Source organism: Balaenoptera borealis, assembly GCF_965194805.1.
Source record: "Balaenoptera borealis genome assembly, chromosome: 3".
Lineage (NCBI taxonomy): Eukaryota > Metazoa > Chordata > Mammalia > Artiodactyla > Balaenopteridae > Balaenoptera > Balaenoptera borealis.
In genome coordinates, this window is record NC_138866.1 from 119,794,407 (window position 1) to 119,820,948 (window position 26,542).

Consider the following 26,542-nt stretch of genomic DNA (forward strand, 5'->3'; position numbering starts at 1 on the left):
CTACTCGGAGGGCAGGGTTCAACCACCCACCCCCCCATCAGAAAAGAGAGGAAACAGGTGCTTCAGCTGTTGTTTATTGACATACAGGTAGGCTCTATAGCAACAGGCCTGGAGGCGGCTGCAGTAGTGGGGGAAATGGAAGGTGGAGGGTGGAGTGTTTGTCTGCAGCAACAGTCGAGTGGAGTGAAGGAACAGAAGTGCACAACAAGGTGGGAGTGAGGGAGGCTGAGGGGGCTGGAGAAGCAAGCAAGGGCCAGGGCCAGAGTCTGCTTAAACTGGAACCTCTGCCCCATGCCCTAAGGCCCCTACTCTTAGCCGGCTATCTCCTGATCCCACGCCAGGGCTGGGAGTTCTCTGGGTATCCATTTTCTACAGGAACTGAATCGAGTACACAAAGGAAGAGAAGCAGGAGCTGTTGCCCTCTGTGTGAAGCTCTGGGGCCTCCAGTCCTGCCTGCACCACTCCTCCGTCCCTTGCTTGGATGGGGCCACATGATGGGTGGCCCAGCTCTGAACTACCCCACCCAAGCAGGGTCTTAAAAACAGCCGTGTTTCACAGAGGCGTTAATCTTCTTCCCTGGCGTCCCAGCCCAGTGCCACACCACAGCCCCAAGTGAGCACTACAAGCATTGCTGGCCTAATGGATGGGATGGGGAAGGGGAATGGGACAGGGGCTGAAGGAGGGGCTCCGGGGCCCATCACGGCACAGGAACTACACGCATGGTGTTGGTGAAGCCAGAACCAGGGCGCCACCCGGTCAGCACAATGACCACATCTCCTTTCTTGAAGAAGCCTCGGGCCTTGCCTGGAGGAAGAGAAGAGGGGCTGGTGAGTGAAGAATCAAGCCAAGAAGGTATGCACCTGGGAGACTGCCCCACAGTCGGAGGAAGCTAAGCAGGGCTGACGGGCCTTTACTTCCTTACACCACAAGGTGGCGCCAGCCTCACAGCCCAGGCAAAGGGGATGAGGGAAGCCTTGATACATCCGTATGGCTCAGATGGCAGAGTTGGCAGGGACCTTTGGACATCATTCATTTTCTACTCTAGAGGGTGGACAGCCCAGCCCAAGGTCACAGCTAGCTGCTTCCTCTCATCACATGATATCCTACTCTTATACTGGGACAAAGGCCATATGAATACATAATTTGTACGTGTGCTGGCTCCAAGTGTAGGAGCTTTGGCTAATTTTATGAAAAACCTCAATAATGAGCAGATGCCAAAGAATGGACAACCCCGATTATCCAGGGTTTGGATAATCTGCTTTGGATCCCAGACTGGAAGAGAGTGAGGAGAGAACCTGGGGTGCTCAGCCCCACAACTCAAAGGCCCCTCTTCCCTCCTGGGCTTGGCCCAGGACTCCAGCGAATGGGATGAAGGATTCAGAGAACATTCCCTGTGAGGACAGCTAGGGCTCTTGCACCCAAAGGCCAACATGTTCCCCTTTCTATAGGGTCTCAGAGAGACCAGTGCTCAGGCACCTTCTCCACCCCTCCACCTCTAGCCCTTGCTCCCACCCACGCACCAACATTCATGGCCAAGTTCACCCGGAGGTCCACGTCCTCAGCCCAGGCCTCCTGCACTGGGTCCTTACACACCACAGGGAAGACGCCACGGTACAGGTGGGCCTGGCGAGCTGTCTGGTGATTCCGGGTCACAGCAATGATGGGAGCCCGGGGGCGATATCTGGACACCTGATGTGCAGACCTGAGACAGGGGACAAGCAGACAAGACTGTTAAACAGTGTCCCAGGAAGCTCCTCAGGGCCTTCAGCAGCAACTCACCCTCTAATCCAACTCCCTATGCCAGCCTGAGGCTCTCTGGCCATTTCAACATCTGCTCCCAAGACTGGGGCGGCTCATCATCCTGTATCTTCCACAGCACATAATTCTTCTTCATAGCTATGCTACCCATCTGGCCTACCCACCCTCCCAACAGGCCAGGGCCCCAGGATCATGCTGACCCAGCAAGATCAGTTTCCCCCACTTACCACACACGGCCCGTACTTGGCAGCAGCTACAAGCCAAGCAACATGGGAATAGCACCTGACTCTTGACATTTGCAAGAAAACATGAGCAGAGCCCACCAGTCCCCCTTGGAATCTACAACGCAAGTCTTCCCTATTGCTGTGCCCTCTCCTGACTCCATGTGACCCCCCGGGTCCCTGAAACAGTCCCAGCAACTGCGCTGTAGAGCCCCACAGTCAAACCTGAGTATCTAAGTGAGGCTTAGAAATATAGGTGCTACCCAGGAGGCAAGACCAGGGGATGGGAGTGTCAGTGGGGGAGGCTCTGCCTGTGAAGGCTCCTCTGGAGGGGAGGGGACCCCTGTAGAGCCCCAGCACCAGGTGCTTCCTCCAGCACTGCCACTGTACACGTGTGGCTGCAGATGTGCCTCGGGAGGTGGAGGGGCCTGCAGGGGGAACTGGGGCCTGGAAGGCAAGCTATGAGGACACTCAACAGGTGTCAGGGAAACTTAAGCCATGTCACAGCAGAGGGCGCCCTGCGTTAAGGCCTGGCCTCCATACAAGGCTTTCAGAGGGCAGCAAGTGCTGAAGTCAGGACTCGCTGAGAGTGAAATCCCAGAAGCCTGGAGCTAAAAATAGCCAAGTAGCAAAGGCTGGACTTTTTCACAAAGGTCATCCCAAATGGTGGGAGCTTTTCATCCTGAGCCCTCTGCTGAGGGAATCTGCACACGTCGTGTGTCCTGGTCCTAAAGGCAGTCCCACCTGCTGCTGCTTGGCGTGTGGGGGGCTGCCTGTCTGCTCCTCTCCACCCGCCTCCTCGAGGAAACCCTAGCTGCCCTGCGGAGGAGGAGCACACCCCGGACCCAGGGAGGGAAGGATGACAGCCCGGTGATCTGGAAGGGACCCCGAGCCTGAGGCCAAGCAGAGGCCTTAGCCTGGCTGCACGGCCCAAGTGCCAGCAACACACCACGGTGACCTTTCCTGGGCGGCACCCACTTGTCTTTGGGACTCAAAGACTGACAGGTCGGGTGCACCAACCAAATAGCATGTCAGCAAACAGTGCTAATTTTCCACACTGAACTTTTTAAAGAGCACACAGCAACTAGAATAAGCAAAACTGGTTATCCTTTACTTTTTGAGAAAAACAGCTTTCAAATATCAGCCATTTGTCATCAGTCTATCTGTCTATGTAATGAAGTCTCTAGTTCACTGTGAGGGTATAAACTTGCTTTGGACCCAAATGGTCTGACACGCCTACGAGTGCTGCCTGGGATCCTGTCCTCCAGGCCCAGGGCAGGGGCTCTGCTCGCTCCCAGAGCCTGGCCAGGGGGCCAGGGGAGCTCCGTCCCTGCAGGGTCCCGGGCACAGGCTGAGGGGTCTTACCTTCGCTTGGTGCCACCTGAGCACCGTTTAGTGCACTGCTCCCAGGACCCCCAAGGAAAGGTGCCGCCGAGCTGGGCGTTCCCAGGGAGCCGCTGCCACCTCCTACCTGCCAGACTTGGTGAGGACGATTATGGCCCCACTGCAGCACTTGAAGGACGCCTCCACGGCACCCACGGCGGCGGCTTCGGTGGGGTCACTGGTAATGGGCGACAGGCGGCGGAGCTCCTCAAATAATTGCAAATGGTAGATGGCAGCCTCTGCCTCACGGGCAATCTAGGGAGGGGCAACATCGTTCCAGAGGGACGAGAGGGGGACAGAGCTTTGTCAGAGCCGTGCCACACGGGAGAGGGAGGGGAACAGTCGCACAGACAGCTGGTGAGAAGCGTGTCCCTGGGAGCAGAGGCCAAGAAGAGCCCAGTCGCTGGAGGTTCTGAGCTAAGCGAGATCCAGACTCGCAGGAACCAGCCCTTCACCAGGCGCCTGTGACGTCACTATGCCTGCTGAGCTGAGGGACCCTGCGGCCCTGGCCTGCCCTGACTCCCTGGCTGGCTTCCTGCAGGTGAGAGGAGAGGTGCTGAGTGCGGGCCCCAGGCGCAGGGCTGGGCCCTGGCTGTCTTCTAGAGCGGCTGGAGTTACCTGCCCTCGGGGCCCTACCTGCCAGACTCCGTCAGAACTATCAAAGCTGCCGCTAAACACTTATAAGAAGCCTCCACGCTGCCCATGGCCATGGCTTCCATGAGGTCTGTGGAGTGACGTGAGGCTCGCGCAAGTTCTTCAAACAGCTTGAGGTGGAACATGGCTGCCTCAGCCTCACGAGCTATCTGTAAGGTTTAGGGGGAGGGGAGGCAAGGAAGAGGGGAAGGTACCTTAGGTTAATTGGCTAAGTCTGTCCTCAGGCAGATGCAAAGAGGCAGGGTGATGAAAGCCCGCTTAGGGATGTGTGCAGGACTTCAAACATCAACTGCTACTGCTTCCCCTCCAACCGAGGGGAAACGGATTCTTCCGTTCTGGAAGGATCTATTGATTTTGGAAGGACTTTCTGATTGGCGGTGGAGGGAGACAATATGGTGGCAGGCTCTAGTGCCTGGGCATGGAAACATGCAGAGGCTGGGCCCCCGGGGCTCCGGGGCCTACACAGCTCCCTGGCAGGACTTGACCACGCTGCCTCATGACACAGCTCACAGGAGGGAACAGGCCTCCCTCCTCACATGGCTGTCTGGTGGTTACTACCAGGCTTCATGCCTGGCCTCCACGCACACGTGGAGTGCTTGCTTGGCTTCAGACACAGGGACGCTACCAGCCTGTCCAACGGCATGCCGTGCAAGCACACTGAGCAGTGCTGGAAAACTGAGGTCAGGCAAAGCCAAGGTCACGCGGCTTGACCGCGTTTCTAAGCAGGCAGGTGGAAAATTGGCGAGTTTTGAGGTCAGGCAGAACAGCCATGTGAAGAGACAGGTGCCTGTGGAAACACGCAGGTAAGTTTAACAAGACATTTGATTAAGTCAAATGATTAAAACACCCATGAGAAAGCCACTGAGTTATTTACAGACCACCTGCTCAGATAACACCAAGAATTAGGAAGAAAATTTAAGCTTTAGAGGGTTATAATGCAATTACCAGCATCTTAGAGAATGATGGGTGAGGGAAGAATCAGTAATGCCACCTCATTAATTTGACAGGATAAGAAGATGAGTGGCAGAATTTGCTAGGTTAAAGGTTTTCTTCCTGCAAGAATGGAATGCATGCAGCCCAAAAGGACAGGAAACGTGAACAGGAAAGAGAACCATACCTGGTACTGCCTAGCCCTTAGTTAAGGGACATCAACTGCATCAGTGAGATAAAGGAGAAAGCAGTGGACAGGTAAGAGGGGACGCTGTTGGCCAGTGTTAACTGGTGACATGGACAGGAGAGGCCTGTACCACCTGGCCCAGACCCCATAACTTATCTCCTGAGCGGTGCCATGCAATCCCAGTCTTGCAGTTCTAAGGTGTCTGTCTGTTCAAAGGAAAGACTGGGGTATGGAAAAACAGACGTGGGTTCAGAGCCCAGAGTCTGGTTCTTAGACTGTGACCCCAGTACAGGCCCCACATGGATACCTGTCTTGATCTCTTGCTAGACGAAGTACCATGTTGCAGGAGAGAACGCTGGCTTCGGAGTCAGCAGATCTGGGTCCAAACTCAAGCCCTATTACCATGTACCCTCATCTATAAAATGGGGTGACATCTATCTCACTGAGGTTATGGAGATTACGTCAATCTACACAAGGACTTAACAGACATTTAATAATAGTAGTGAAATTTAACGCTAAGGCTATAATTAAACATATCCCATCTAATTCATTTAATAAGGCCTTGAGAGGTTAAATTTGATAGAGACATGAAAGTCCCTACAGTCTATGTGGTTTCATAGTTCCATAAATCAGGTCAAGGTCACTCTCGCATCTCAGAGGCCATGGGGCCACACAACTAAGCAAGGCAGTTATAGAGAAAGGATGATGTGTGGAGACCCATAAACATAATGGCAGCCACTCTAGAGGGGAGAGGTTCAAGGTCCACTGTCCCCCAGGAGAGAGGAAGCACTCACCACTGGGGCAGTTGTGAGAATGACCATGAGCCCAGAGTGCATGAGCATCTGTGACAGCAATCATGTCACACACGGAGGGTGGCATATCAGCCAGGAAACACAGCTGTCCCAGGGACAGGGATTGGTCTCTACCAATTTCATTATGGGCAAATCCACCCAGGGTGCCAAGGACAGACCAGAAGACATCTGTAGTCAAGATGTCTTGTTTCATCCCTGAAAAAGTATTTAATATAACTCTCATGTCTTCTCTGGAAGCCATCTAAGCCTAATAATCACATAGAAAATGAAGGAGGAAAGGACGATTATCTAGTCCAGATGTTCTTTTTGGGGGACTGTTTTAAATTTCGGGGAATGCAGGGGAGGGGCTGTCACACAAAGGGCTTGGGGTCCTTTGTTGGCTGGAAAGCGAATAGGAAGGTTAAAGAAACACTGTTTCAGGGTAGGAGGCAAGTTCACTGAGCTATACATTATCAACAGCGACCTAGGACTGCTGTGAAAGTTCATTTGCAACACTCGTTTTCCCAGGCCTGACGACCCATCCCTGTGTTAACTCTTCAGTAAGCTCTAGAGCAGGAGCAGCCACGCTGTGGGACACGGCAGAGCGGGAGACCCTGGAAAAGCTAGCTCCCACAGGAGAAAGAGTGGCCTCCAGGGCTCCTCCAGACGCTCTCACCCCAGGGCCAGGCGGGATCAGCCAGCCTTGAACCTGTTTCTATTTGTGGGCCTGTCACCCATCACTTAAACCCCACTTTTTAGTCTAGGGCGAGTGCAACAGCTCAGCAAAGCAGGCGCTGCTGCAGGCACCATGCAAGGCCAGCCTGCAGCCAAGTCAGTGCAGGCCACAGCCTGCAGTGCGGGCCCAGAGGCCCCCGTCAGGGAGGCACCTGGCTGGGGACAGGTGGGGAATCAAATTGGAAGCCAAACAGGACAGCTGGGAGCAGGAGCCCTTGGCCTTTTCCAGAACAGGGCAGAGGTACTCAGGTCCTCTAGGCTGTCCAGAGGAAGAGGTACACATATCCCAGTACTTGAGCCAAGGGAAGGATTCACAATCCTGCAGACAGGAGTGAACTGTGCTACAGCTGATGAAGGAGGCCGCCTCCAGAACAGAAGGAACTAGGAGACTGGTGTGGGCAGGAAGGCAGAACAGAAAAAAAAACAAGACACCTCCACGCCCCCAGCACACACCTCCTCACTCTGCTTGTGACTTGGGGGGTAATAAAAGATCGTGGGCACACAAGCCTAAAAGGTGTCGCTCTGTGCCAGAGCTCGCCTCCATCCCAGCCCCAGCCAGGGCGATGGGCAGGCCCCGAGAACTCACCAGGTGTTGCATGCGCACAGCTTCCAGCGGGTAGTCCCCTTTGGCCGTCTCTCCAGACAGCATGATGCAGTCGGCTCCGTCCAAGACTGCATTAGCCACGTCACTGCCCTCAGCCCGGGTGGGGCGAGGCTTCTTGATCATGCTCTCCAGCATCTGGGAGGGGACAGGGTATTCGTGAGACGTGGCCTGGGCTGTCTTCAGAGACAAACTGACCCCCTGGATCGTGTGTATATGCAGAGTACAGCTTTGTGTAGGTGCATGGGGGCAGGGGAGGGGTGGTGGGGTAGGGGGAGTGTGTGTGTGTGTGTGTGTGTGTGTGTGTGTGTGTGTGTGAGAGAGAGAGAGAGAGAGAGAGACAGACAGACAGACAGACAGACAGACAGACAGACAGACAGACATGGGGCAGGGGGGTCCATGGGAAGAGACCGGGTAGCCTCCAAAGCTTTCCTGTGCAAGGATGCAAACTCGGGAAGAGGCACATACCTGCGTGGCACAGATGACAGGCTTCCCAGCTCGGTTGCACCGCCCAATCATCATTTTCTGAGCAAGAAAGACCTTCTCTGCAGGAATCTCAATGCCTAGATCACCACGTGCCACCATGATCCCATCACTGGCTTCCAGGATCTCATCAAACCTGACAGGGAAGTTGGAAAGAGAGAGAGGTTATATGGAACAGGGGCCACAAGTAAGGTTGACGCAAAGGAAGTTTTCCTGGGATTCTCTGACTTAGCCGTCCTTGCACCAGGACAACTACCCACGACGTCATCATGGATGCATGGAGGTGGGGGGGTGTTCCAGCTACTTCAGTCCCCCAAAGGGGGCCAACAGTTCTGCTAGTTGGGCTTCTTTGGCACCAGTATGGACACATCACTGGGGGAAAGGGGAGGGGACGAGGTCTCCTCCAAAGTCCCATGGGCTCATTTCCTCTCCATCTGCATCTTATGAGGCCCCTCTTAAGGTGTCTCTTTACCATCTTCATTCCAGTCGGCACTTCCAAGGAAGAAAGGGAACCCAAGGCGGCTGACTGCTCCTGACACAAAGGTCCATGGCCTCTCCCAGCCAAGGGCACTTGAGGGCTGCTCCTTCAGGGGGCCCCCTCCAACTTGCTGAAGGCATGAGAATATGGCTTTGCCTGGCCTGGAGCCAAGGTCAGCAAACACCCATGGCTTATCAGGATGGCAGAGGGAGGACCCCAAATTTCCCGGAACAAAGGACATCGACACAAAGCTAAGGATGGAAAGGTCACAACAGGATGACTGCTCCTCCCACTCTTCCCAAGCTCACACCTAATCCCCACAAGTAGGTGTGGGGTGTCAGCAGCGCTGGGTTCTAGTAGGGAACCAAAGAGGAACAGATGTCACCCAGCTGGCCTTACTCATACGGCCCTACCTGGTGAGCACTAGGGAGGTGGTGGACCTGCGCTGGGACAATGTGGACCTGGAGGAGGACGGCATGCTTTCCCCTCAGAAGCAGATACCATGCCAGAGCTGGCCCGATCACCAAGCCGGCTGCTTTCTACGGCAAGACAAGGAGGCCACACGCTTCCGTGTCAACACCAGGCCCTGAGCTTCCACAGGGCTCCCAAGGGAGGGAGTCCCTTCCTGAGAGCCTGCTGTCTCTTCCCCCTTGGTAGTCCCCAATTCCAGCAAACACAGGCAGTGTCAGGAGTGCAGCACAATGGCTCCTGAGCCTGGGAGCAGTGACCCTGTCCTCTCCAATGCTGGTCCCTGGGCTTGTGGAACAACGTCAAGAGGCTGGCACCCCAATCACCTGGGAAGCTTTTTTTTTTTTTTTTTTTCCTTGAAATACCAATGCCTTCCACTCCCCCTCGTAGGATATTCTGATTCAGTGGGTCTGAGATAAGCTTGAGAGTCTCATTCTGATGGGCAGGTAGCCAAGTATTCACAGGATATATCGTGCTCTTCAGAGAGCTGGGCTGGGGCTGAAGGAGGCAAGGGACAGTCGGGTGGACTTACCTCCGAACTCCCTCGTGATTCTCAATTTTGCTGATTATCTTGATGTTCTTTCCTTTCTCTCCCAGGACCTTCCTGACTTCATGGACATCAGATGCCTTGCGGATGAAAGACGCGAACACCATATCCACATCCTGCTCTACCCCAAACTTCAGATCCTGGATGTCCTTTTCTGAGACGGCAGGCAGGTCCACAGCAGCCCCGGGTAGGTTCACACCCTTCTTGCTGCCCAAGGAGCCACCATTCTCCACCTCCGTCACCAGGAAGTCATGACCTGTGTGAAATGGAGTAGGTACGAGAGGCAGAGCCACAGGGGCAAAAGTGTCCTCACCAGGAAGCAGGCTCTCCCCAGTACAGAGAACTGGGAAATAGCACATGGTGGGTGCTGGAGCCACACTGCCAGGGTTCACATCCCAACTCCACTAACTGTGTAACCGTGGGCAAGTCAATTAACCGCTCTGTGCCTCAGGTAAATAGGGATAATAATATCTACTCATAAGGTGGTTTTAAAATTCAAACAAATTATCACGTAAGATGCTCAGAATAGTGCCTGGCACTTAAATGTTAGCTCTCATTCCCAGGCACACTGGAGTCCTCTACGTACCCTCCTGAGGGGACGGAGGAGGGAAGCAGAAAGCCTCAAGTACTGAGGATGAGTAAAACAGAAATCTCGGGAATTCTCTGGCGGTCCAGTGGTTAGGACTCCACGCTTTCACGGCAGACAGCTCAAGTTCGATCCCTGGTTGGGGAACTAAGATCCCACAAGCTGCACCGCAAAGCCAAAAAAAAAAAAGAAACCTTCTCATCTCCTCCCCAAGAGTACAATGAAGTTGGAGTGAAATCTGTTTTTGAGGCTAGGAGTTTATCATAAAAGGAACTTCTGAGAATATAGAGACTCAGTCTCGCTGCCAGCCAAATAAGCTAGCTATCTTCTGCCAGAGAAACTTAGAGACGGGAGCTGGTCTTAGACAATTAGAGCCTGACTCCCGCGTACGTACCTTTCTGCTTCACCTGCAGAGAAATAAGGCCGTCATCCACGTAGATCTTGCTGCCCACATCCACCACCTTGCAGATGTTCTTGTAGTCCAGCCACAGGGTGTTCTCGTCACACTTTTCCATGTAGGCGTTATCCAGGGTGATCTTGAGTGCAGCTCCCTTCTTCAGCTCCACCTCGGCGGTGCCGCTCTGCAGACAAGACAGTAAACCACAAGTCCAAAGAAGCCGGGCCCTCCTAGCGGGAGAAGACAAGCTCTTTCCTCCAGGGAACAAGGAGCAAATCTCAGCTGCAAATAACAATAAAGCCTTTTCCTTTGGAAAGAAATAATCAGACTGTCCAACTTAGTATACTTCAAGGAAATAACCCAAGAGAAACCTAGAATGTTTTAGTTATACTATTTAATGATAGGGGAAAAGAGACAAAGAAACTGCTCCCCCAAGTTAGAGAGACTTGGAAGTAGGTTTGGAGTGTAAAAGAGGTTCCTTTCTGGTATTGTTTCTTAGTGAAGTAGATCAGATCAAGACTTCTTACAGTGATGGATAAAACTCTCATTTATAGACCTAAACTCTGAGAAACGTGGCTTCCGGCCGGGACAGACTGCTGAGGATGTCTCTGGGGTCCCCTGCGCCTTCCTCCAGCTTCTCCCCAGGATACTCACGCCCTTGATGAGCCCGGTTCGGATCTCAGGTCCTTTAGTGTCCAGGGCCACAGCCACTGGCCGGTAGAGAATGGGGTCGGAAGCAAAGCTTTCCGTGGCTTCACGCACGTTCTTGATGGTCTCTTTGTGGTACTGGGGGAAAGGAGGGGAGATGATAAGCGTCCTCCCACACACTAGGATCTAGGACCGGCACTGAAGCTGATCACTCAGGAAAGAGCTGTGGGTGTTCTAGAACTCCGCCTCCAGCGTATACCCTCACGCTGCCCACTCCCCGAGCATCCTCTACCGGCTTACGTCAACCTCCTTGGCCTCTACCCACTTGTACCACAGCCCTCACCCACTCTTAAGGGCAAATCTTAGGAACTTTGGAATATTTACGTTTTGGTGGCAAGACATGTCAACATAAAAGAGGTTTGTCTCCTTTTTCCCCCTCTAGGATTCATCAAATACCCTCAGGAAATAAAGCAGACGACTGGGGTAAAAAACCTAGGACTTGTATCAGGATAATACTGATCTGGCCATCTATGTCAGACTGATAGATTTGGTAATTCTGAGCTTTTCCTCTACTGATTACAACTGCAATTCAAACTCAGTTATTTACTTAAGCTAACAGTGGCCCAAGCTAAATAACTCACTGCTAAGGTCATGCAGGCCTGGTTCTGACAATCACTTCCTGCAGTCTGATTAGAAACGAAAGTGGAACAGGGAGAGGTGGGAATACACCTTTCTCTGAACTAACTGACCTTTGCCATTTCTCACTTGCAACAAATCCTGGTTTCAATCTCGTCTCTGAAGCCCTTTCTCTCTTTCCATTTGCCATTCCTGTTTGACTAAAAAGGGGCTCAGAGCCAAGATGTCAAAAGATCTTCGTGCTATCAATATGGCATTGCTAGTAACAGAGGCTCCCAACTCAGCACTTTGTGGGCCTCGTCCTTCAACCACCTCTGTCCAGGAGAGCAGCACCTGAGAACAGCAGGTGGGAAGGGAGGGGTAACGCGTTCCAACTGTCAGCGCTGTCCTTGTGCAAGGTTCTAAGTGTATGTTCCTTAAAAGGCGGTATTTTCTGGCCGACATGGCATTATAGAACCACACATTCAGTAAGAACACATCTTGCCCACGAGAACTGCCAAAAGTGGGGGCTAGAGACACTGTGGCAAAGCTGTCAAAAGATCAGATGCAACAACAACAAAACCAAAAGATCAGATGCAGACGTGTGGATGTGGATGTCCCTCTGTCAGCGTGAGGGAGAAAAAGCAATTCCAACGCTCTGCTTAGAAGAGTATTTAAAATTGTCAAGAGCTGGAAAAGCATGTCCCAGCTGCTCATCAAACTAAGACTGTTTACATTATATAATTAACATTAGAACAATTTCAGATCAGTTTCCAAAACCCTGATCCAGGGGACCACACAATTTTATCCTGGTCAAAAACCTCAAATTAAACCCACAAGAGGGGCTTGGGTGTTTTGTTTTGTTTTGTTTTTTAATCCCAACTCTAATCTGGGAAGACGAGTTAAAGCACAGATAATGTCCAAATGCCTCTTGTAGTTTAAAAAAACCAAAATCTCTGAGCCAGCCCCACTCCAGCAGGGGCAGATACCACTCGCCCTTGCCATTTCAGAGCTGTGGGGTATTATTTTACTGGATGGAAGAGGCCATAAAGCCTAGTTAAAGGTCAACTTCTTAAAATCTATTTCTGCTACTCCCCCTGCACACAGGAGACCCTGGCACAGGCCAGCAGTAGGGATCAGTTGTGAACTGACCTTCAGTGATGCCTTTAGTTCTCTCTTCGGACTAAGCTAACACTTGCAGGAATGCCTAGTGACTCCTGCCGAGGACGCCCTGCCTTTGGAAAATTACAGAATGCCATCCATGGATGTCTTAACCTGCCCAGGGTGCCTGCTGAGCACAGTTCCTCTAAACTTGGTCAGGCCCCCGTGACATTTGGAGGTCGGACACCTGCCAGGCCATAGACTGTTTATGGAACATGGGTTAGAAAACCTATAATGAAGATTCTCATGTTTCCAGAAAGGAGGAATTCACCTCTTAGACTGCACTTCCTGAGGCTTTATTTTTAGCTGAAGCTGAACACCAACTTCCAAATGCCAGAGGGCAACCCCTCACCTCCTGACCTTACAGGGTAGCATTTTCTTTATCCTGAACAGGAAATACAGAGGTCAAGAGGAGGGAAAGTTTGCCTCACCCATTCCTCCTCTATTAATACCAGGATGAAATCCCATGGCCTGTGGTTGAACCTGAAGGTTAGGCACTGTCCCTCAGGCAGGTCCCACACTCCTCAAAATGAGTCTGTTCTGATCTTGGGAACAGAAGCACGAACGGAGCACTTCCCAATAGCTGCCACCTGGTCCCTGGGTAAGGTCCAATGGGTCAGGTCAGCTCATCAACAGCCCCAGCACTAAGACACTCCTACCAGACTGTTGGGGAAATATGCTGACTTTATTTTAATGTACCAAAACCCCCAGGAAGGGACAGGCTGGGAACACAATGCTGATTAAGTAGGGTATTATATGCCAGATAGTGTTAGTGCATTAGACCCAGTCTTCACTTGCAATAATGAAAACCCTTCTCCTGGACCTGCCCAGTTTATCTTGCGTCTAAACTAGGCCAGAATAACCTGCAGGGTAACTTACTGGTTCGTCACTGCAGTTATGAGCTGTTACAGAAACCCTGGGGCAGGAGTGTCAAGCTCCATGGCTTAGAGGAGTTTCCAGGAGAACCCTGCACACTTTCCTCAGTGAGGGCTAATGGAGCACAGGTGCTGGGGAGAACCAGGGCCAATTACAAAGGAGGTCTTCTCTGTTTGAGGAGACCTGGCCACTTGAGATGGCAGGAGACGGGGAAAAGAAAGTAGGGATGGGCTGGTGAAGACAATCTTCCCATTGGCTGTAAAACCCACGCTTTCTTGCTCAGTCCACCATGGCTAAATGAACACGACATCCCCACCCCGTCTCCTACAAGCTGCCCCAGTGGCCAATCTATCCAGCCGAGGCGCACCTCATGAGTTCCATGAGAAAAGTTCAAACGAGCCACGTTCATTCCAGACTTAATCATCTCCTTCAGCGTCTCCACTGATCGGGAAGCTGGGCCTAGTAAAAAAAAAAAAAAAAAAAAAGTTTTAAAGTGATTGTTAATTATCCAAAGGAGGAATAACACTTTAAGTTTGCTTCAATTTAAAGAACTCTTGATAATTTTTTCCCCCAAATAACTCAAAATTCTTTCAAAAGCATACACATGACTATTACTGTGCTGGCCCACTTTCTTGATTTAGAAGGACACATCCCCCATTTCCTTCAAATTCTACAGGCTCCATCTAATGAGGAAAGCCTAGATAAGTCTTGGCCAGCCCTCTATGCTCTCCCTGAAACCCAGCCAGATGTCCAACTACAGAATTCTGGTTGTACAGAGCATGTCAAAAAGATCCTTCCTAGGTCTCTGAGATGCTCTGCTAAGGAAGATACCCTCTAAATTTTACCTTTAGCAGAACGCATAAAGCATAAGAATTCTTTATTGCAAACTCCTCTGACCAGTTCTCATAAGAATCTCTGGAGCATCTTGCTCAGCACCCAGGTCTGCCACATTTATTTAGTCCTTTCAGGAGAGGAAAGGTCACTGTCTCAGGAAGCCCATGTTTCGGGGGGAGGGGGCACCCCCCCACTCACCAATGGTGCAGATGATGCCGGTGTTCCGGGCCGTGATGGGCGGCGAGTCAATGTCCAGGCGGCACATGTGCTCCAGGAATGTGTCAGCCATGGCCGCGTGCAGCTGCTGGGTCTGAATGAAGGCAGTCCCGGCATCACTATGGGGCTTCGACATGGCTTCTGAGGTCTTGGGTCCAGGGGAGCTGGAGAGAGAGTGATCAGTTTGAGAAGCCTGAGGCGGCTGTAATATACAGCTTGGCACAGGAAGCTGTTTCCTGCTTACACATTAACTCAACAAGCACCCTTCGTTCAGAAGCCACAGGGAGCCCCGCCACGCTCTGGCTGTGTGGGTGCTCCTCAAGTCAGGCCACGGGCTCACGTTATTGTGAGCAAGTGGAAAAGACCTCAAAGAACAAGTCAAAACCACATACCCAACACATATACGGCCCAGGCATCCACTGTAAGGCGTGTAGGCACGCCTCCCTTACACTGGGCTAGTATCTACCTCAACAGCTTCCCTGCTAATCCTATAAAAATAACATCATTTTACAAGCACTGAAGGAGCTTCCTCAAAAGGAAGTTGCAACCAATCTTCCAGGGATATAAAAACTCACCCCTAGTTTAGTACCTCGGTGAATCTAGATTTTTGTATGAAAAGCTGTCTCAAAGCTACAAACAGGGGCTTCCCTGGTGGCGCAGTGGTTGAGAGTCTGCCTGCCAATGCGGGGGACATGGGTTCGTGTCCTGGTCTGGGAGGATCCCACATGCCGCGGAGCAACTGGGCCCGTGAGCCACAACTACTGAGCCTGTGCGTCTGGAGCCTGTGCTCCGCAACAGGAGAGGCCGCGATGGTGAGAGGCCCGCGCACCGCGATGAAGAGTGGCCCCCACTTGCCGCAGCTAGGGAGGGCCCTCGCACAGAAGCGAAGACCCAACACAGCAATCAATCAATCAATCAATCAATCAATAAATAAGCTACAAACATCTGCTGTGGGAAGGGGCACCCACACTGCCTCTTAACAATCCCCACCCAAACCCAAAGTGACTTTCCTGGTCATAGAGACAACCACTATCCAGGCAGTCCTCCTAGTTCTGGAGTTCTAGGTTTTCACTAACCCACAGGACCACGTAAGTCCATTACTCAATTCATCCTAGGCTAGAGAGTTGGTCCCAACCCACTGACAAGCAATAAGAACCAGTCCCTGCACAGGAAGCAAAGTTCAACCAGAACCCTGAATGCAAAATCTTTCATCCCAGGAATCTGTACCTAAAAACTACATATGGTACTTTTGGTCAGAAGGACTTTAGGACGTGCAAAGCAATTTGCATCAAACCAAGGATAACCATAACGGTACTAGTCTGGTTCTAAAATTATTACAATTACATTAATAGGAGAGTTGCACCATGAAGAAATTATTAACGCTTGTCAAATCCTTCCAGCTGATCTTCTAATGCACCACCCAATTCCCTTTCTAAGTCTGACAAGTACACCACTCGCAGTGACAAAGACCATCTGTTCCAGGTAATTAATCAGCCCAGGTCACAATCCTGACCAGGGGCACAACTGCCCCCGACCTTTGCTTTTCTTCATTACTGACTTTACAACTAAACTCACTCAGCCGGTTAGTTAGCTGATTACAGACAGAGACTTGAGAAGCTTCCAGGCAGTGTTTCAAGAACCATCAGGGAAGGATGTGAGCCAGAAGCTTGACAGGCCTCATCAGAATGCCATTCCTTTCCTCAAGTTTTCAGACCAAGGCTTACTCCTTCTCAAATCCTTCACCTAAGTGCTTCAGCCCAGGCTCAGGAACAAGCCCTTCTTTCGCCCTGTCCCACCACCTCCTAAATCTCAGGGCTCCAAATCAAGGCACCCCATACATGTAACCCTTACTCTGTCTCCTCCTCCGTCCCCGACTCTGTGGCCTCTCTGGGTGGCTCGAACAAGGCATGCATCTAAACCCATCTCTGCCATCCTCGAGAAGTCCAGAAAAGCCCAAGAAGCTTTGCGACCAGTTGTGAGTGAATTTCCTGTAAGCTATTGAAAACTGCTGGCTGCAAGTCCCCAGCTACAGAAACTAAATCTTTAAAAACGAGAAAATAAGACACCAGCTAACTATTCCACATGGCACATATACTGTTCCTTTCAGTATGTATTTCCTAACTCCCTCCAACATACCGGGTACCAAAATGAAAACAACATCCTCTCCTCCGTGACCTCTTTGGTTTTATATCCCTTAGCACCAAGTACTTGGGGGTATTCCAGTTGTTTACTGAATGATGTTTCAGAGTATCTTAATGCCTCTTTGTCAAAATCAAAGTTATACCTATACGTCCCTTTCCCCACCAAATCCGAGGAACTTTTGAATTCCTGACAGCATGGCCTGGGCAGCCGGGGTCCCTTTACCTGCACTCACGGTTGAAGTAGGGTGTATATAGCTCCAGAGCACCTGGGCTTAGGTGAGTCTGGCTGTTAAGGGAACAAGAGATGGTGCCCGGTGGCACACCAAGGCAACTGGAACACACAGGCCTTGCTGTGGCCTCCAGGCGAAGGGAGTCATCCAGTCCGAGGACTGTACTGTGATCTCAACGAGTGGGTTGAAGTAACTAACCCGACTCTTCTTAAAAATCATCAGTTGGATCTTCTCTAGACCTGAGACATTAGGGTCTCTTTGCAAAGACCCAGCTGGGGCCACTGATTATTGTGTCACACCTTGTGTTCTCCGGCCTTGGGCTTCCGGTGACATAATGCTCTTTTTTTGGCTCAGGGTGGCTCCTTGGTCCCACTTGCAAAGACTGCTCGGAGCTGAGAAAGGCTTGCCCTGCAGAACTGTACAAGGATTAAGGTAAAAGCTGAGTGCACCTAAAGCTCTTTGGGGTAATGGAAAAAGTACCTTAAGAAAGTACCTTAAGTACTATCCAGGTAGTAGTAGGTAGTGGCTGTTCCTAGAGATTCAGCTATGTTATAAATGAAAACACAGAAGCCACCCAAGAAAATACCAAGAAACTGATAACAGAAAATTCGCAGGTAAGACCGTTCTTAATGGCTCCTTTGGGATGCTTTATCCCCTCCCCTAACACCCCAAAGATTGCCTTCCTTTAAAGTCTCTTTAAACCTTGGTTTACTAACATTTCACTATTCTATACAAGAACCTGGTCCCTCTCCCTTTTCTTTGGGGGGGGCGGGAAGGGGCAATAAATTAAACATACATAACAGGACTGTAAGGATATCTAACAAAATATTATCAACATGTTATCTGGGTGGTAGGATTACAGCAAATTGCAAATTTCTTTCTTCTCCTTACTAAAAAATTTACTGATACTAAACACTTTCATAATAAGAAAAATTACAAATGTACCTCTTCTGAACATGATATATTTAAAAGCATCCTGGTAAAAGTGTTGGAATTAAAACAAATGTGAAGCTCCCCGTTCCATTATTCAACTGCTGCTCTAGGCACTTCAGGAATATTCTAAACACAGCAGAGGTGGGATAATGCATCTTAGGCCCTAGATCACAAATGCACTGCAGGATAGTTTCACTGACCTAAGAAGGTCAACCTTGGGAATTCCCTGGTGGTCCAGTGATTACGACTTGGCACTTTCACTGTTGGGGCCTGGGTTCAATCCCTGGTTGGGGAACTAAGATCCTGCAAGCCACATAGCACAGCCAAAAAGAAAAAGTCAACCTTGATCTATTCAGAATCTCAAAGTGCAAAAAAAAAAAAGTTAATATGGTCCATAGGACAATTCTGTGCCAAAAAACCTGTTAGTCACATGCCCAAATCCAACAAAATTCTTTTCCTGTTTAGTCTGTCCTCAAGCATCAGAGCAAAATCTTTGTGACAAGGATATTCTGGTACAGAAGGGCTGCCTCAAGGACAGGAGATGCTATTAGCAGATAACAATTATACTGGGCTCAAACACTAACCCTATTTCACCATCTCAAATTAAATCTGAGGTCTGCAAGCTCTGATCTTTTGCTTACCCAGATTACTAGGTACAAGTGAAATTTTGTTTGAGTGCATTTGCACACCAGCAATCCAAAAAAGCTGGCTTGTCAGCAAGTCCGTCCATATTCCTACAAGATCTCACCACGTCCTTAAAGCCCTCTACCAAACTAGGGATTTCATGTCTCATGCCCAGGTCACCAACTGGTTTTCTATCCCCTCAGGCTCTGCCCCGGAGCCCCCCTTGCAGGGAGGGTTAGGGCTCTCCTGCCCAATGAGCCTCTTCTCCGGAGCACAAGCTGCCCATCCTACCTAAAACACACTCTGGACTCTCCCCCAGCCCCTGGACAGCAGCCTCAGCGGCGGTTTCTCAGGCCGGGCCTCTGGGAAGAGCTGCCCTCCTGCAGGCTGGCTGTCTGCACAGTGCCCGCCAGGAGACGTGGCCAGCTCATGCCAGTCTGACTCACTACAGCATCCTCCTCTGCGGGAGGCACAGACATGCAGAGGCAACCTCCAGCCAGCCAAGGAAGCCCAGCGTAGCCACTGATGGCGGCAAATGCTGTGCCCAGGTATGGGAGCCTTTATTCTTGAGCCTGAGCTCCTGCTGTAGGACCTTCCTCAGAGCCATTTCTCCTCTCTGAGAAATGAGACACCATCAGAGGCCTTAGTGTGCCGAAAGGACGGAGCAGGCACGGTCACAGCTCAGCTCCAGGGGCCCCTACTCCCACCTTGCCTTTCTCAAGTGGCTCCTGGCTCTTTAAAGCTATAGTTTTGTTTATGCCAGACACAATTCTTTGGTCTCTCTTCAGAAACCACAGGGTGAAAATCATAAAAGAAAAAATACCCAGCACCACTTAGTGTCCGTACTGTTGGCAGGTTGTTCTGGGAAAGAATCACGCTTCACTCCACCAATTCTAGCTTTCACAAAAGCCCACATCATTCTGCCCTAGTAAACCAGCCTGGCCTATGAGCCCGCATCTGCATAAAATCTTTAACCAGCCAGGGCTCCCTGCGCCAATTTTTGCTCTGATGCCAATCTCACCATACAGACTAACTCAATAATGATGGCACCTAGTACCTATGATTGTGTTTCTCGCTCTGACATCAATTTGCTACCTACACCTCTCAAGTCTCCAAGCCAGCATGAAGGTCTGATTCCCAAATCTTCAGAACACCAACATCCATTAGAAAGTTTGCATCACAACGTGTTGGACAAGGCATTCAGGCCAGCCTGTTCTCTAGGAGCTCTGTTCCTAGATGATGGAGCAGAAAAATGTAATTCCCAAGACTGGCCCTAATCTGACTACGGTAGCAACAAGATCAAAATGGGTGCTGGACCAGCCACGGAACCTAATAAGGTCTGAAGTGAACGGCTGTTCATCCTCATATACAGTTAGAGTAATGACAACAGTCTATTTGCATATGGAGTGGGGCGAGGACAAGCAGTTTTTAGCTAAGAGATGGGAGTTATATCAAGTCCATTCTACCCTCAGCAGGCCCCATAACAGAAAGCAAAGTCTGGTGTCACCAGGTTACACAAAGCAAAATGAACCCACCTGTAGGTTCAAGTAAAATTCCCTTCTCTTTTATTCAGGGCTAGAACTAAGTGACAAACATTTATAAGCAGGAGCCCAAGGTCCTATTTCAAATCTGAGTGTGCAATAGGGCACAAAAGCTGATACTAAATGAGCCTACCCCCAAAAGGACCACTCAACTCCAGGGCAGGAAGTCCCGACAGAGAAACCTCTACCATCTCAGATGCCGAGGATTTGATAGCAGATGCTCGGAGAAGAGAACTGGTTCAGTCTGAAGGAGGAAGTTTAGATGAACCTTTTGCTGCGCTGTGGTCCTTACTAGGCTTAAGATTATGAGGCAATGCTTCAGGGCATGATATTTACACTCTGGAAGCAGCAAGGAACCTGGGACACTCATTTAGGGCCTTTGCAAGTCAGGTACAACACCAGGATGGGTGATGGCCTCAGCAAAGGGAGGCACTGGCCCAGCATTTAAAGGAGGAGCTGCCCTGCATCGCAGCTGCAGGGAGAAGAAGGGGGGAATGAAAGGAGGAAGGGCAGTGCCAGCTCTCCCAGAGCGCTGACCTAGTTAGTATACCTGGTCTTCCTGCAGTAACCATCATAGGTTTGCTTCTGTTTTGTTTTGTTTTGAACTAAAGAAAGAAATATTAACATCTGTATTTCTACCACCCAGAACTGACCATTAATATTTATCCAGGGAATTCCCTGGCAGTCCAGTGGTTAGCACTCTGCACTTTCACTGCCGAGGGCCTGGGTTCAACCCCTAGTGGGGGAACTAAGATCCCGCAAGCTGTGCAGTGCGGCCAAACAAGCTGTGAAGTGCGGCCAAAAGTTAAAAAAAAAAAAATCCAGATTTTCTTTAGACTTAAAAAAAAAATTTATCATTATATACAGGTCATTTTCCCTCCATTCCCAGGTCCCTCCAACCCTTCCACATCCCATCATGAACTTTGATAGCCAACCAGTGTCATGAATTCTGTATCCTTCTAGTTCGTTTAAGGGTGTCTGTATCCATACTGAACCCTATGATATTGCTGTCTTGTAAAGTACCCTAAGTAATATACTGTAAGGCATCATCAAACAACTTGCTTTTCCAGCACATTTAAGATCTATCCAGTTGGTACACAGATCTAGTTAATTCATTTGAACTGCTATACTAGTCCAGTGCATGACTAGACCATTTATTTATGTATTCCCTTACTGGCTGGTCATTTCCCCATTAAACCCAATTTTTCCTCATTAATCAATACTATAACAACTCTCCTAGTACATGTCTCCTTGTGCAGGTGTGAGCTTCTATATCCAGAGATCAATTCCTGGGCCACAGGGTATGCTTATTTCCTATTTTACTAAATAGTGCTGAATTGCTCTCCAAAGTGGTTATATCCACTTACAATCAACCAGTAAAGTGATTTCTTGCCTTCCCACACCTTTTGCAACACTTGATACTGTCAGACTCTTAAAATGTTTGCCCATCTGATGGGTAACATGTGTTAATCTGCTCTCTAATGTAATAACAAAAGAGGGATATCAGGTGTCAGGATAGTTTTGTCTACCAAGTCTTTATTTCCCTGGCTCAACTAGATCAAAACTCCAGCACTCCTCCAAAATGTGTACAGCTTTGTCTCATATACCATGACTGACTCAGCTGAGTAATTATTTTGCACTCATCACCTGAAATAGGGGTGATACCAGTTGTCTAAGGTTAAATAAATGTTATCCGTTGGTTGATTAAATGTTTGGAAGGGCTGGGACTCCTTTCAGAGAATTTCTTTGTTTTTTTTTTGAACTGCATCAGCTGAGCTGGTCCATACTCTGAAATGCTATGACCAGCAACCTCTCTGCCCTATCATATCTGGTCTTGGCATCTCCCCCACTAAAGCCCTTATCTGACCTCCAAACACAGCTTGCTGGCGTCAGGAAAGAGAGGCTTACAGTTCCCCAGGAGTTTTGCCTATAGAAAGAACTGGGGGGAGGTGAGTCGCAGAGGCCACCAGAAGTACTGCAGGCTGGCTCTCCCTCCTACGTGCAGACCAGCACAAACCAATGAAGGAAAAACGGCTGCAAGGGCGGGGCTGCACCACTTGGTGGCCCTGCCAACCTCCCCCTCGTAAGCTGAGCAGTAATAGCAGGAGGCCAAAAGGTAGAGCAGAGGCTGCCTGACCACCCACCCTGGCTCACCTTCCCCAAACAGCTTCTTTAACAAAGCCCCAAATAATCAGCCTATTCATTTATCTAGTCTAAGGCTGGCTTGTGGTTAAAGAAGGAAAAAAAAAAAAAAAAAAAAAAAGGAAGTTCCCAGAAGTATGGTAGTATTACGAATGGTCTTCACTGGGAATTCCCTGGCGGTCCAGGGACTCGGCAGTGAACATGCTGAGGGCGCAAAGCCCCACACCCACCCCTACAAAAAAAAAAAAAAAAAAAAAAAAGAATGGTCTTCATTTCGTTCTATTCCTATCTGTATCAGAATTGATGCTTAAAGTGATGACTCAAGGTCCTGTAAGACCGTTCACGAAATAAATCACATATTTCACAAGATCTGCAACAAGGCTGCAAGAAAACTCTGCTCCCATGGACAACTCAGTCTTGCGGTGTACCAGTTAACTGGGGTTTGACTGTGGATATTTTGAATGATTCAGAAATAAAGAATGTCAAATGAGTCATTTCCCCCTACCTTCACCTCAGTCTTAGCTCTTATCCAAAGTAACACACCCTGGCGTGCCTTCATAAAAGCTGAGGAAAAATAAAAACCCCTGTAGTGCAAGTTTGTAATCAAGAGTTGCATTTTTTTTCTACCTTCCTGCTCTCAACCATTTCCTTATTTCTTCCACTGCCTCAACATTAATAAACAGCTTTAAGAAATAAAATGGCTTTTCCTGTGACCCCACATTAATGTCACAATACTCAAAGCACAGAAGCACCTCCCGTAAGGTGTTAGCTCTGTCTGGAGTAACAGCTACCAAACTTGCCAAATCACTGGGGCTGCAATTCTTAAAGACCCAATAATGCTCTTGGCTAAACTGTGAATTCAACACTAAAATTATTTACTTCTAATGCAGTGCTTAAAGTGAGAGCAGCTGCCCTAGACAGAAGACTAATGTCCATATATTTAGGCTCAAGTCCAGTAACTCAGAAATGAGTTCAAGGACATTCTTTAAGTCATCGTTATTCATGTCCACTACAACCCGTATTCCCAAAATGGCAACCATGCCCACTGCACAAGGCTCAGGAATATAGGTGTGCAGACTATCACCTGGGCATGAGGCTCTGCCATGCTGCACCTAAGCGCAGTACAGAGAGCCTGGGGACTTCCATCAACCATTTGTCACTTAGTTGAGACGCTTTTAACTGGGGGAAATGCATGCTTCATTATTTGACTCACTGAAAGGGGAGAGGGGACCTTTTAAGCCGGCGAAGACCACAATGCAGTTTCCCCACTCACCCAATGAAGAGAGTTCTCTTAAAAGCAGATAAATTCAAATGTTGAGTCATCTTCCCCAAAGCCTCCCCCACCTACACACACAGACCTGGTGATGGGTTACATACTCTTCCCCTCAGAACAGCCCACTGCATTCCCAACAGCATCCTCAGGCAACCTGAGGGCGAATTATTTGCTAACAATGCTGCAGTCCTGACCTAGGCCCTCCTCTCTACCCCAGGGAGTGGCCACACCCTCATTACGGCCAACAAGGAGCTACTGGCCTTTGCCTCTAATCCTAACCTCACACTTACCAGCTGGCTGAGCAAATCCCAGAACCCTACCTGGAGTGGGTGGGAATGGAACAGGTGAAGATTTCAGTCTTGGGGTTCCAAGTTTGTTTCTACTCTTGTAGCCAAACACCAAAGGCTGCAAATCATCCCCCTCCTGCCTTCCTCTGTCTAGAGGACCAAAGAGCCCCTGTGGCAAGTGGAGAGTTGAAGAGTAACATTAGTTACTCTGTAAACACTGTACCAGGATCCCAGAGGGGACTGGTTTCCAGGAGACGTCTGCTACTTAGAGAGCCTGATTCCCAAAGATTAACTATGAGTATGTGTTTGGGGATGGCAGACAGAAGAGGAGCCCTTGCGCTCAATTACGGTTTAAGTAATTGCACTCAGTGACCAAAAGAATACATTTGGAGGCATCTCACCTGAGATTAGACACTGCACTGAGTATTCAACATATATTCATGTAGGTGTGTATATATCGACCAATCCTTTCAACAATCAAGAGGAAAAATGTTACAAGTTACACATGGGAAACTGAGGTCCAGAGGCTGAACTCCCACCATTACTCATATCAGTATGTTAATGAGTTAAACCTGATCTATAAAAAGCCTGTTTCCAACTTCCCAATGCCTCTGTCAATCATGCCCGGACCTCAACTATCAGGCTGATTTGTGCAGAGGAGGATCAGTGTCCGGGGCTTCAAGGACACAGATAAGAAGCCAAGGGATGCCTTTCCACTACTGGGTCTTTAAATAACCTTCAGACTGGAAGGTGCTTTCCTGCTTCTTCAAACCCAGTGTGAGGCCTCCTCCCCTCAACCCCCAGCAGGAAGTGTGTACCTTCCTCACAGCACTTACCACTGATAACTTTCATGTTCTTTCCCTAATTAGACGGTGAGTTCCGTGGGCCATAACCCTTTTAGCCATCCTGGTGTCCACGCCGCTCCCCAAAACAGCTCTTTACACATGAGTTTTTATTGAGTGAATGCACGCACGTGGCACCAAGCTCGACGTATTCTACTCTCCCCATAACCTGCTCCCACCCCAACCCGTGGCCTCTGCGCTCTACAATCGGGCGCATCTGTTAAGTAACGTGAAGCAGAGGCGGGGAGGCAGGTGAGTGTCTCGAACGCAAGGAGGCCTCTGAGCAGCATGCGGAGGCTTGTCGGGCCAGAGATGGTGCTTGGCCCGTAACGGGCCCGAAGGTCAGTGGTCCTCGATCGCGCGGGGCGGGGCGCGGCAGGACGGGTCCCGGTCCGCTACGTGCAGCCCCGCCTTGGCGGGATGGAGCCCAGTAACCTCCTAGGAGCAAGAGCAGCCCTGCGGCCGCCCCATCGTATTCGAGGCGGCACAAAACAGGAACGCGCCACAGGGCAGCCATCCTTTCTTCCTCTGCAGCGGGGAAGACCAAGAGTTACGTAACCCTCTAGCTGCGCCCCGGGCCGCCGCTGCATCTCCCGGCCGCACGCGAGCCAGCCCGCCCATCCGCAGACCACTGCACTTCGGGCGGTGAGGCCGGGACGCGGGCCCGGGGCTGCAGGAGAGCCCGAGACTGGGGAACTCTGATGGAGAAGGGGACAGGACTGAGATGGGAGACCGAGGGGCGGGGGCGGGAGAGCAGGCGGACGTGACCAGAACAGAGGGGGAGGGGCGAGGACGCGGGTGGCGAGAAGGAGGCTGCAAAGAAGAGGGGTGCGGAGAAGCGAACGTGACCAGAGAGGAGGGGGAGGGGCGGGAGCCAGGGCATGGATGGGGGTAGGTACGAGGAGCGGACAGAATCCGAATGGAGGAGGGACGCGGGAGAGGAGCTAAAGAAGTTTCAAGGAGAGGTTACAAAGAAAGCATCAGAATGAGAGGGACACGGACAGGATGAAGACGAGAAGCGAGTATTAAGGGTGAAGGGGAGGAGGCGAGCGTGGGAGCAGAGTGGGGAGGGGGGAGGGAGACTGAGGGAGGAAAGGATCAAATTAGGAGAGAATAAGGGGAGGAAGACGAGGATGGGACCAAACAGAAGAGGGAGGTAAAGGGAGGGGAGGATGGGACCAGAATGGGGGTGGGGGAAGGTCAGGGATTGGGGAAAGAAAGGGGCTGGCTGACCCATCTGCCTTCGGAAGAAGCAGGAGCTGGGGGCTCTGAAGAGGAGGCCCTAGGCGCGAGCAGCCTTTCTCGTCTCTTCAGACCCCAACCGGATGAATCCAAGATGCCACGGATCCTGCGCCACACTGAGTGCGCAGGCGGGCCAGGATTCCGCACTGGCAGGGGGGACGGAGCCCCGGTGGGGACGGATGGCCCAGTCTCTCCCCAAGCTCACCTCCGACGTCGTCCGGCTCGGGATGCGCTGCTACAGCAGAGAGGTCCGAAGACTCGCAACGCGTTGCTCCAGTGCGGGGATCAGCTACCTCAGCCTCAAGGTTATGCCAGCTAAAGGGCCGCCGCAATCCCTCCGCCGCCCCGCCCCCCACCCAATCCTGGCTCCCAGCTCTCGGGGCCCCGCCCCTCTGCCTCCTCGCCGGGCACAGTCACCTTCAGTAGGAGTGCTGCGGGGGCGGAACGGGCGGGCAGGTTGCCCTTTGGAGGAGGACTACATTCCGTGGCGGAAGGACACGTTACATAAAAATTGCAGCAGTGACGTCCACAGCGCCCAATGGGGAAGCTGCGAGGCAGCAGGACCCGCCCTCGGAGCTCCGGGGACCTCCCCCCCCAGCCCCCGCGGCGCCCGGGCCACCTGTTGCCGCCAATTTGGAAAGCTGGACCAGGGCTCTTCTCTTGACCCTTGGCCCAGGCCGCCCCAGCTGAGCTGCCCTGGCCTACCCAGATGATGCCT

The 26,542-nt window shown here is 50.8% G+C and overlaps 1 protein-coding gene across 2 annotated transcripts; it reads right to left on the reverse strand.

The window, feature by feature from the left end:
- Positions 1-58: 58 nt before the first annotated feature.
- PKM (pyruvate kinase M1/2) lies at positions 59-26,298 on the reverse strand. 2 transcript variants are annotated; one of them, XM_082383583.1, is made up of 11 exons: positions 26,030-26,298; positions 14,552-14,733; positions 13,887-13,978; positions 10,874-11,005; positions 10,217-10,403; positions 9,222-9,492; positions 7,729-7,879; positions 7,246-7,398; positions 3,451-3,617; positions 1,521-1,702; positions 59-804 (listed from the first exon to the last, which is right to left on the reverse strand). In XM_082383583.1, the coding sequence occupies exons 2-11, from the start codon at positions 14,703-14,705 to the stop codon at positions 698-700; spliced, it is 1,596 nt and encodes a 531-aa protein (XP_082239709.1). In that variant the 5' UTR covers positions 14,706-14,733; positions 26,030-26,298; the 3' UTR covers positions 59-697. The 2 variants fall into 2 exon arrangements, with proteins under 2 accessions (XP_082239709.1, XP_082239710.1); XM_082383584.1 differs by lacking the exon at positions 3,451-3,617 and adding an exon at positions 3,999-4,165 and having other exon boundaries at positions 26,030-26,188.
- Between the last annotated feature and the right edge of the window lie 244 nt (positions 26,299-26,542).